Genomic DNA, 12,689 nt, shown 5'->3' with positions numbered 1-12,689 from the left:
GAGAGTTTTTTGCCATGAGGTGCCATGTTGGAACTTTCAGTGACCAGTATGAGAGAGTGTGAGAGCTGTACTACTAAATTGAACACACCTGCTCCCTATGCACACCTGAGACCTAGTAACACTAACAAATCACATGACATTTTGGAGGGAAAATGACAAGCAGTGCTCAATTTGGACATTTAGGGGTGTAGTCTCTTAGGGGTGTACTCACTTTTGTTGCCGGTGGTTTAGACATTAATGGCTGTATATTGAGTTATTTTGAGGAAAGAATAAATTGACACTGTTATATAAGCTGCACACAGACTACTTTTCATTGTGTCAAAGTGTCATTTTGTCAGTGTTGTCCCATGAAAAGATATACTTAAATATCTGCAGAAATGTGAGGGGTGTACTCACTTTTGTGATACACTGTATATAGTATATATATAGTATATAACATGTGAAACAGAGATTTGACCCCAACCTCATCCAACAGCTTTGGGATGAATTGGAACACTGACTGAGCAGGTTAAGTGTATGTGTATGTGTGTGTGTGTGTGTGTGTGTGTGTGTGTGTGTGTGTGTGTGTACCTGTGCGAATATGAGCTCCTCGGTGAAGTTGAGGTTGTCGAGTTTCTCAGCTTGTAGTAATTGTTTACGTTTCTGCTCAATCAGCAACTCAATATCATCCTGCAACTCCTTACTACACACACACACACACACACACACACACACACACCACACACACACGCACACACACACACACACACATACACACTTTAGCACCAGTGCTACCACTCATATTTGTGGGGGGTGTGGGGTGGTGTTCATGTTGTTCAGCACTGTATGAGGTGAAGGTTTGGGTCACTGATTGAAGATGAAACATCACTCACGCAGCAGCTCGGTGTTTCTGGTGCAGCCAGTTGAGTCTGAAGTAAATATCAGGTTTGATTAGTACTGTCTGCCAGGTGTCAAAATACTTCTGGATTTTGGATAGAAGGGTCCGCTCTGGAACACACACACACACACACACACACACACACACACACACACATATTTAGATTTTCGGCATTTAGAGGATGCTTTTATCCAAAGCGACTTACAGTACTGTGACAGTATACAGTCTAAGCAATTGAGGGTTAAGGGCCTCGCTCAAGGGCCCAACAGTGGCAACCTGGCAGTGGTGGGGCTTGAACCAGCAACCTTTTGATTACTAGTCCAGTACATTAACCACTAGGCTACAACTGCTACACAAATATACATTTAAAACACACACACACACACACACACACACACACACATATATTTACATTTAAAACACACACACACACACATACACACACACACATATACATTTAGAACACACACACAAAGACACAAATATACATTTAGAACACACACAAATATACATTTAAAACACACACACACACACACACACACACACACATATATTTACATTTAAAACACACACACACACACATACACACACACACATATACATTTAGAACACACACACAAAGACACAAATATACATTTAGAACACACACACACAAATATACATTTAAAACACACACACACACAAACAAATACATTTAGAACACAGACACACACACATGCATTTAGAGCACACACAAAAACACACACACATATATTTACAACACACACACACACACACATATACAGTATATATATATATATATATACAGTGTATCACAAAAGTGAGTACACCCCTCACATTTCTGCAAATATTTTATTATATCTTTTCATGGGACAACACTATAGAAGTAAAACTTGGATATAACTTAGAGTAGTCAGTGTACAGCTTGTATAGCAGTGTAGATTTACTGTCTTCTGAAAATAACTCAACACACAGCCATTAATGTCTAAATGGCTGGCAACATAAGTGAGTACACCCCACAGTGAACATGTCCAAATTGTGCCCAAAGTGTCAATATTTTGTGTGACCACCATTATTATCCAGCACTGCCTTAACCCTCCTGGGCATGGAATTCACCAGAGCTGCACAGGTTGCTACTGGAATCCTCTTCCACTCCTCCATGATGACATCACGGAGCTGGTGGATGTTAGACACCTTGAACTCCTCCACCTTCCACTTGAGGATGCGCCACAGGTGCTCAATTGGGTTTAGTCCATCACCTTTACCTTCAGCTTCCTCAGCAAGGCAGTTGTCATCTTGGAGGTTGTGTTTGGGGTCGTTATCCTGTTGGAAAACTGCCATGAGGCCCAGTTTTCGAAGGGAGGGGATCATGCTCTGTTTCAGAATGTCACAGTACATGTTGCAATTCATGTTTCCCTCAATGAACTGCAGCTCCCCAGTGCCAGCAACACTCATGCAGCCCAAGACCATGATGCTACCACCACCATGCTTGACTGTAGGCAAGATACAGTTGTCTTGGTACTTCTCACAAGGGCGCCGCCACACATGCTGGACACCATCTGAGCCAAACAAGTTTATCTTGGTCTCGTCAGACCACAGGGCATTCCAGTAATCCATGTTCTTGGACTGCTTGTCTTCAGCAAACTGTTTGCGGGCTTTCTTGTGCGTCAGCTTCCTTCTGGGATGACGACCATGCAGACCGAGTTGATGCAGTGTGCGGTGTATGGTCTGAGCACTGACAGGCTGACCTCCCACGTCTTCAACCTCTGCAGCAATGCTGGCAGCACTCATTTGTCTATTTTTTAAAGCCAACCTCTGGATATGACGCCGAACACGTGGACTCAACTTCTTTGGTCGACCCTGGCGAAGCCTGTTCCGAGTGGAACCTGTCCTGGAAAACCGCTGTATGACCTTGGCCACCATACTGTAGCTCAGTTTCAGGGTGTTAGCAATCTTCTTATAGCCCAGGCCATCTTTGTGGAGAGCAACAATTCTATTTCTCACATCCTCAGAGAGTTCTTTGCCATGAGGTGACATGTTGAATATCCAGTGGCCAGTATGAGAGAATTGTACCCAAAACACAAAATTTAACAGCCCTGCTCCCCATTTACACCTGGGACCTTGACACATGACACCAGGGAGGGACAACGACACATTTGGGCACAATTTGGACATGTTCACTGTGGGGTGTACTCACTTATGTTGCAGCTATTTAGACATTAATGGCTGTGTGTTGAGTTATTTTCAGAAGACAGTAAATCTACACTGCTATACAAGCTGTACACTGACTACTCTAAGTTATATCCAAGTTTCATGTCTATAGTGTTGTCCCATGAAAAGATATAATGAAATATTTGCAGAAATGTGAGGGGTGTACTCACTTTTGTGATACACTGTATATATATACATTTAGAACACACACACACAAACAAATACATTTAGAACACAGACACACACACACATGCATTTAGAACACACACACACATATACATTTAAAACACACACACACAAGCAAACATACAAATATACATTTAGAACACACACACACACACAAATATAAATTCAGAACACACACACACATACACAAATATACATTTAGAACAAACATACACACACAAAGTCAAGCAGGCCTGGCTCACAGTCGACGTTCCAATTCATCCAAAGGTGTTTAATGGTGCTGGGTCAGAGCTCTGTACAGGCCACTGGAGGAACAGGATGTTCCAATGTATGGCACAGCAACATGGGCCCTAGGAACCTAGGTTTGATCCTCACCTCAGTTCACTGTGCACGGTCTTTTCTCAGAGTACTGAGCTTTTCTTTCACATGCAGAGGGTGGATTGGCTGCTGTAAAAAATTCCCAGCTGGGAGTGAGGGATGGATTTGTATTCTAAATGATTATAGTTGCAGATAGGAACAGGATGGATGAGAAGGTGGTGAATTATGAGCTTTGGTGAGTTATGAGAGTGTTAAGCACCGTTTAGAGGCACGTCGAGGAAGAGTCGGTTGGAAACGTCCACCACGATGCAGCGCAGCAGGTTCAGGACGTCCACCCGTCCACACGCGTCCGTCAGCTCAGACAGGCTGTCCAAGTGTGAGTCTGTGGACGAGATGCAAATCTCCATCGTCCTCTTCAGACCTGGACCGGTTAGAGCTATAACACACACACACACACACACACACACACACACACACACACACACAGAAAAAACTGTCAATTATTATTTTATTATATACGGTGGTTCGTGATAGGGGTAGTGAAGATTCTGGGTTTAAACCCCAGGTGGAACGGTCCGGGTCCTTACTGTGCAGAGTTTGCATGTTCTCCCCGTGTCTGTGTGGGTTTCCTCCCACAGTCCAAAAACCTACGGTCAGTTAGAGCTACTATTGGAGAAAATTGTGTGTGTGAATGTGTGTGTGTGTTTGAGTGTGTGTGTTTGAGTGTTTGTAAGAGTGTGAGTGTGTGTTTGAGTGTCTTTGTGTGTTTAAGTGTGTGTGTGTGTTTGAGTGTGTGTGTGTGTGTGTGTGTTTGAGTGTGTGTGAGAGTGGGTGTATTTGTGTGTGTGTGTGTGTGTGTGTTTGAGTGTGTTTTTAAGTGTTTGTAAGAGTGAGTTTGTGTGATTGAGTGTGTGTGTGTATGTTTGAGTGTCTGTGTTTGAGTGAGTGTGTGTGTGTGTGTGTGTGTTTGAGTGTGTGTGTGTGTTTGAGTGTGTTGTTTTTAAGTGTTTGTAAGAGTGAGTTTGTGTGATTGAGTGTGTGTGTGTGTGTGTGTGTGTTTGAGTGTCTGTGTTTGAGTGAGTGTGTGTGTGAGGGTGTGTGTTTGAGTGTGTTTTTAAGTGTTTGTTAGAGTGAGTTTGTGTGATTGAGTGTGTGTGTGTGTGTGTGTTTGAGTATCTGTGTTTGAGTGTGTGTGTTTGAGTGTGTGTCTGTGTTTTAGTGTGTGTGTCTGTGTTTGTAAGAGTGTTTGTATGTGTTTGAGTATGTGTTTGAGTGTGTGTGTGTGTGTGTTTGTGTGTGTTTGAGTATGTGTTTGAGTGTGTGTGTGTGTGTGTGTGTGTGTGTGTTTGTAAGAGTGTTTGTGTGTGTTTGAGTGTGTGTCTGTGTGTGTGTGTGTGTGTGTGTCTGTGATTGTAAGAGTGTTTGTGTGTGTTTGAGTGTGTGTGTGTGTGTGTGTGTGTGTGTGTCTGTGATTGTAAGAGTGTTTGTATGTGTTTGAGTGTGTGTGTGTGTGTGTTTGTAAGAGTGTTTGTATGTGTTTGAGTATGTGTTTGAGTGTGTGTGTGTGTGTGTGTTTGTTTGTAAGAGTGTTTGTATGTGTTTGAGTATGTGTTTGAGTGTGTGTGTGTGTGTGTGTGTTTGTAAGAGTGTTTGTATGTGTTTGAGTGTGTGTCTGTGTTTGAGTGTGTGTGTGTGAGTGGGTGTATGTGTGTGTGTGTTTTTGAGTGTGTGTGTGTTTGAGTGTGTGTTTGTGTTTGAGTGTGTGAGTGAGTGTGTGAGTGTGTGTGTGTGTGTGTGTGTGTGCGTGTGTGAGCCACAGACTAACAATGCTGATTCCTTACTTCAAGTGCAGTCTCTGCGCCTCATCAATCATATTTACTTTATATACAGTCATTTATTGTGTGTTTGAGCACTGCTTTATCCTGGTCAGGGTCACAGTGGGTCAGTTGGGCAAAAGGCAGGGTAAACGTAAACGCACACACACACACACACACACACACACACACACACTCATAAATTAGCCTGACTGCATGTCTTTGGAAACCATAGCATCTGGAGGTGCAAACTCCACACAGAAAGGACTCGAACCCAAGCCCTTTTCATTCTGAGATGACAGCTCTACCCACTGTGCCACCGTGCCACCCTAAAAATAAAATGAAAATATACAAAAACAATCATTTTGGTGGTTGTTTACCTCTGGCGAAGTAAGTGCGGACTTTTTTCCAGAGAGCGACGTTGGAGTTGAAGATGATTCCCCGTTCGTGCATCCCAATACACTGCAGTCCCAGTTTACTCCCGAACCTTGAGGTGTACTGGGAGTGTTTCAGTACGTGATACACCGCCGAGGGTCTAAAATACACTTACAGTTATAAACATTCCTAAAATAATCACACTTAGTGACCAGTCCCCCGTGATACACCGCCGAGGGTCTGAAATACTCCTACAGTTATAAACATTCCTAAAATAATCACACTTAATGATCAGACCCCCGTGATACACCGTTGAGGGTCTGAAATACTCCTACAGTTATAAACATTCCTAAAATAATCACACTTAATGATCAGACCCCCGTGATACACCGTTGAGGGTCTAAAATACTCCTACAGTTATAAACATTCCTAAAATAATCACACTTAATGATCAGACCCCCGTGATACACCGTTGAGGGTCTAAAATACTCCTACAGTTATAAACATTCCTAAAATAATCACACTTAGTGATCAGACCCCCGTGATACACCGCCGAGGGTCTGAAACACACCCACAGTTATAAACATCCCTAAAATAATCACACTTAGTGATCAGACCCCCGTGATACACCGCCGAGGGTCTGAAATACACCCACAGTTATAAACATCCCTAAAATAATCACACTTAGTGATCAGACCCCCGTGATACACCGCCGAGGGTCTGAAATACACCCACAGTTATAAACATCCCTAAAATAATCACACTTAGTGATCAGACCCCCGTGATACACCACCGAGGGTCTGAAATACACCCACAGTTATAAACATCCCTAAAATAATCTTAGTGATCTTAGTAAGACCTGAATTACCTGCTTAGGATCAGCGTCTCCTCTTTATTAATCCACACTCGCACTATGTCTCCATATTTCTCGTTGTAGTAGTTACTCGCCGTTCCGATCCCGCTCCACAGAAACCTGCAGTACGAGAACAGAGGGCCCAAACCGAGACAAAACGAGGGACCTACCAAAGGCAAACACACAAAGGAGCAAACACACAGAGGAGCACGTTCAGAAAGGTTTCAGCTCCAGCTGGATGTTTACAGAACTATCACAGCATGAGACTGTAATAAGACACAACTATCATAGAGGTGCACTTTGTGGGTAAACAATAACTGACTGTAGCCCATCTGTAACACATTTACATACTGTTCACATTTCCTAGCGACTTATTTTGAACTGTTAGCACATAATGTAGGTGTACAGTAAAGTTTAGGGTTACAGTAAAGATTAGGGTTATAATAACAGTTATGATTACAGGTGAGATTAGGGTTAGGGTTACAGTAATGATTAGGGTTACAGTAATGATTAGGGTTATAATAACAGTTATGATTACAGGTGAGATTAGGGTTAGGGTTACAGTAATGATTAGGGTTATAATAACAGTTATGATTACAGGTGAGATTAGGGTTAGGGTTACAGTAATGATTAGGGTTACAGTAATGATTAGGGTTATAATAACAGTTATGATTACAGGTGAGATTAGGGTTACAGTAATGATTAGGGTTACAGTAATGATTAGGGTTATAATAACAGTTATGATTATTGGTGACATTAGGGTTAGGGTTACAGTAATGATTAGGGTTACAGTAATGATTAGGGTTACAGTAAAGTTTAGGGTTACAGTTATGATTACAGGTGAGATTAGGGTTAGGGTTACAGTAATGATTAGGGTTACAGTTATGATTACAGGTGAGATTAGGGTTAGGGTTACAGTAATGATTAGGGTTACAGTAAAGTTTAGGGTTACAGTAATGATTACAGGTGAGATTAGGGTTAGGGTTACAGTAATGATTAGGGTTACAGTAAAGTTTAGGGTTACAGTAATGATTAGGGTTACAGTAATGATTACAGGTAAGATTAGGGTTAGGGTTACAGTAATGATTAGGGTTATAATAACAGTTATGATTACAGGTGAGATTAGGGTTACAGTAATGATTAGGGTTATAATAACAGTTATGATTACAGGTGAGATTAGGGTTACAGAAATGATTAGGGTTACAGAAATGATTACAGGTGAGATTAGGGTTAGGGTTACAGTAATGATTAGGGTTATAATAACAGTTATGATTACAGGTGAAATTAGGGTTAGGGTTACAGTAATGATTAGGGTTATAATAACAGTTATGATTACAGGTGAGATTAGGGTTAGGGTTACAGTAATGATTAGGGTTACAGTAATGATTAGGGTTATATTTAACAGTTATGATTACAGGTGAGATTAGGGTTAGGGTTACAGTAATGATTAGGGTTACAGTAATGATTAGGGTTATAATAACAGTTATGATTACAGGTGAGATTAGGGTTAGGGTTACAGTAATGATTAGGGTTACAGTAATGATTAGGGTTACAGTAATGATTAGGGTTATAATAACAGTTATGATTACAGGTGAGATTAGGGTTAGGGTTACAGTAATGATTAGGGTTTTAATAACAGTTATGATTAGAGGTGAGATTAGGGTTAGGGTTACAGAAATGATTAGGGTTATAATAACAGTTATGATTACAGGTGAGATTAGGGTTAGGGTTACAGTAATGATTAGGGTTACAGTAATGATTAGGGTTATATTTAACAGTTATGATTACAGGTGAGATTAGGGTTAGGGTTACAGTAATGATTAGGGTTACAGTAATGATTAGGGTTATAATAACAGTTATGATTACAGGTGAGATTAGGGTTAGGGTTACAGTAATGATTAGGGTTACAGTAATGATTAGGGTTACAGTAATGATTAGGGTTATAATAACAGTTATGATTACAGGTGAGATTAGGGTTAGGGTTACAGTAATGATTAGGGTTATAATAACAGTTATGATTACAGGTGAGATTAGGGTTACAGAAATGATTAGGGTTACAGTAATGATTCAGTCTGATTTAGTGGGTACAGAGTTGAGTTACAGGTTAACAATCTAGTTTTGTGTTACATTAATGAATCACAGAAAATCAAATGTGTAATTTTTGGTGTAAGAGTTTAATAATGTATTATTATAAGTGTTTGTGTATTTAGAACTGAATCCACAGCTCTAAACCCACTGCTATAAATCTGTATTATTATTATAATAATAATAATAATTATTATTATTAATAATACTAATATTATTATTATTAATAATACTATTATTATTATCAATACTACTACTACTACTACTACTACTATTATTATTAATAATATTATTATTATTATTACTACTACTACTACTATTATTATTATTAATGCTAATATTATTATTATTATTATTAATACTATTATTATTATTAATGCTAATATTATCATTATTATTATTATTATTATTATTAATACTAATATTATTACTATTATTATTAGTAGTAGTAGTAGTATTAGTAGTAATAGAAGGGTAGTATTGCTAATTAATAATAAAATATAATTATATATTGCATTATTATTAATTGTATTAAATGTATTAGTATATGTAATGTTATTACATTTATAATAATAATAATTATTATTATTATATTATAAATATTATATTTGTTATTACTTTTCATTTTTATTTTATTTTTTATTATTATACATTTTTATTATCATTATTATTATCATCATTAAACTATATAAATTATCATTACTATTATTGTCATTAATATAGTTATTTTAAATATTAATGTTATTTTAATTAATATTCATTTGTAGATTTAAATATAAAACTGAACAACATTATTTAAGTTGATTAAACATATTTGGGGTAAAATAAATTAATATAGTTAATAAGTTTATGATTTATTGATGATTTCACATGCTCAGTCCAGTCATGTGATCATCACATTAATGTCACTTATAATCTACAGTATATACATTATTTATGATATATAATACACAACCGTTTATTTGAGGTGTAATTTAGCGTCACTGACCTGGAAGTGAGGATTGTTTCTCGACTCGGTTCCAGACGGTGAGCAGTAGGACTAAACAGAGCAGCAGAAGCAGGACGGTTATTCCACGTGGGTTCTCCAGCTGAACCTGAGTGCTGTTCCTCACCTCGTACCATAAGATCTCCATCACCACTTCACCGAGAGGTACGCTCTTCACCCCGCTCTTCACCCCACCCTCACACACCTGAAACGTCTCACCTGCCATCAGAGCGGTGTGAGGATTCATCACGTCTGCAGCTCCACGCGGTTCTGCTGAATCCTTTTATCCCCGCGAGTGAAGAACTCGGCCCGGGTCACGGCTACTCCGCCCGCCAAAACAACAGTTAAGAGTTTCAGACACAGCCGAGCTGACCTTGAGTTCTAGCTCGGTGCCAGCACCATGATCCCCGGCCTTCAGTGATGAATCTCAGACACACAAATCATCAATTATTTACTAAATATCAGAGCGGTCAAATCCTAGAAAGTCTCTTCAGATCATAACGGGAACCATCTTTTAATTCTACAGTAACTTTAACCTATTTTTATTGCTAATAAAATTAATAAAACAAGTATTTAGAAGTTTTGCATCATACAGTTAAGCTGGAGTTACATCTAGGGTTACGTTTAGGGTTGAGCTAGGGTTACAGCTAGGGTTAGAGTTACATTTAGGGGTGAGCTAGGGTTACAGCTAGGGTTAGGGTTACATTTAGGTTTGAGCTAGGGTTACAGCTAGGGTTAGAGTTACATTTAGGGGTGTGCTAGGGTTACATTTAGGGTTGAATTAGGGTTACAGCTAGGGTTAGGGTTACATTTAGGGTTGAATTAGGGTTATATTTAGGGTTAGAGTTAAATTTAGGGTTGAATTAGGGTTATATTTAGGGTTAGAGTTACATTTAGGGGTGAGCTAGGGTTAGGGTTACATTTAGGGGTGAGCTAGGGTTACAGTTAGGGTTAGGGTTACATTTAGGGTTGAATTAGGGTTACAGCAAGGGTTAGGATTACATTTAAGGTTGAATTAGGGTTATATTTAGGGTTAGAGTTAAATTTAGGGTTGAATTAGGGTTATATTTAGGGTTAGAGTTACATTTAGGGTTGAATTAGGGTTATATTTAGGGTTATATTTAGGGTTAGAGTTACATTTAGGGTTGAGCTAGGGTTACAGCTAGGGTTAGAGTTACATTTAGGGGTGTGCTAGGGTTACATTTAGGGTTGAATTAGGGTTACAGCTAGGGTTAGGGTTACATTTAGGGTTAGAGTTAAATTTAGGGTTGAATTAGGGTTATATTTAGGGTTAGAGTTACATTTAGGGGTGAGCTAGGGTTAGGGTTACATTTAGGGTTGAGCTAGGGTTACAGGTAGGGTTAGGGTTACATTTAGGGTTGAATTAGGGTTACAGCTAGGGTTAGGGTTACATTTAAGGTTGAATTAGGGTTATATTTAGGGTTAGAGTTAAATTTAGGGTTGAATTAGGGTTGAATTAGGGTTATATTTAGGGTTAGAGTTACATTTAGGGTTGAATTAGGGTTATATTTAGGGTTAGAGTTACATTTAGGGTTGAGCTAGGGTTACAGCTAGGGTTAGGGTTACATTTAGGGTTAAATTAGGGTTACAGCTAGGGTTAGGGTTACATTTAGGGTTGAATTAGGGTTATATTTAGGGTTGAATTAGGGTTACATTTAGGGTTAGAGTTACATTTAGGGTTGAGCTAGGGTTACAGCTAGGGTTAGGGTTACATTTAGGGTTAATTAGTGTGTGTAATGTGATTGTTAATGTCACAGAACATTTAAAAATAAACTAAAACTAATAATAAAAACAAATATTTTTTTCTTAAAAATTTCACAAGCTTAACAAATTATTGTTTTATTACAAATTAATTATAAATCCAGAACAGAGATAAATAATACATAATAAATAAATACTTATAAAACCATGAGATTTCTTGTAAAAAACACGATTTTATCATCAGCAGCTCTTTTGTTTGTTACTCAGACTGAATAAAAACATTACAATTCATGAAGCTCCCACACAGTAAAGAATCCAGAGTCACCCAGTCAACCCAGTACAAGAGTGTTTATCATACTGGTCTGTTTAAATCTACTACAACAACACCAACCTTCCAATCACCAACCTTCCACACATCAACCCTTCCAGTTACCAAGCTTTAAAACCACCAATTATCTAAACACCAACCTTCTAAACACCAAACATACAAACACCAACCTTCCAAACATCAACTTTTCCAGTCACCAAGCTTTCAAACAACACTAACCTTCTAAACACCAAGCTTCCAAACTTCTATACACCAAGCATCCAAACACCAACCTTCCAAACACCAACCCTCCAAACAACACCAACCTTCCAAACACCAAGATTTCAAGCAATACCAAGATTCCAACAACCACCAACCTTCCAAACATCAACTTTTCCAGTCACCAAGCTTTCAAACAACACTAACCTTCTAAACACCAAGCTTCCAAACTTCTATACACCAAGCATCCAAACACCAACCTTCCAAACACCAACCCTCCAAACAACACCAACCTTCCAAACACCAAGATTTCAAGCAATACCAAGATTCCAACAACCACCAACCTTCCAAACACCAACCCTCCAAACAACACCAACCTTCCAAACACCAACCCTCCAAACAACACCAAGATTTCAAGCAATACCAAGCTTCCAACATCAAGATTCCAAAAACCACCAATCGTCTAAACACCAAGCTTCCAATACCAACCTTTCAAACAACACCATGATTCCAAACAAGCTTCCAAACAACACCAACCGTCCAAGCATCAACCCTTCTCATCACCAAGCTTCTAAAGAAGACCGATATTCCAAACACGAACAACCTTCTAAACACCAAGCTTCTGAACACCAAGCTTCTAAACAAACTTCCAAAAACCAACCCTCCAAACACCTTCCAAACATCAACCCTTTCCATCACCAAGCTTTCAAGATTTCAAAGAACACCAATATTCCAAA

General features: G+C 39.0%; 1 protein-coding gene across 1 annotated transcript in view; it reads right to left on the bottom strand.

The window, feature by feature from the left end:
* Positions 1-9,951, bottom strand: part of LOC134323481 (aromatase) — a 21,704-nt gene extending 11,753 nt beyond the window's left edge. The window contains exons 1-6 of the mRNA XM_063005005.1: positions 9,708-9,951; positions 6,650-6,800; positions 5,787-5,941; positions 3,852-4,028; positions 873-987; positions 571-682 (exon numbers count right to left, since the gene is read on the bottom strand). Coding sequence (XP_062861075.1) covers positions 571-682; positions 873-987; positions 3,852-4,028; positions 5,787-5,941; positions 6,650-6,800; positions 9,708-9,951 — 954 coding nt within the window. The remainder of the gene's footprint in view (positions 1-570; positions 683-872; positions 988-3,851; positions 4,029-5,786; positions 5,942-6,649; positions 6,801-9,707) is intronic.
* Positions 9,952-12,689: the final 2,738 nt, after the last annotated feature.

This window comes from Trichomycterus rosablanca, chromosome 11 (assembly GCF_030014385.1).
Source record: "Trichomycterus rosablanca isolate fTriRos1 chromosome 11, fTriRos1.hap1, whole genome shotgun sequence".
Lineage (NCBI taxonomy): Eukaryota > Metazoa > Chordata > Actinopteri > Siluriformes > Trichomycteridae > Trichomycterus > Trichomycterus rosablanca.
Note: the sequence above shows the minus strand (reverse complement) of the source record. Positions and strands in the feature narration are given on the sequence as shown.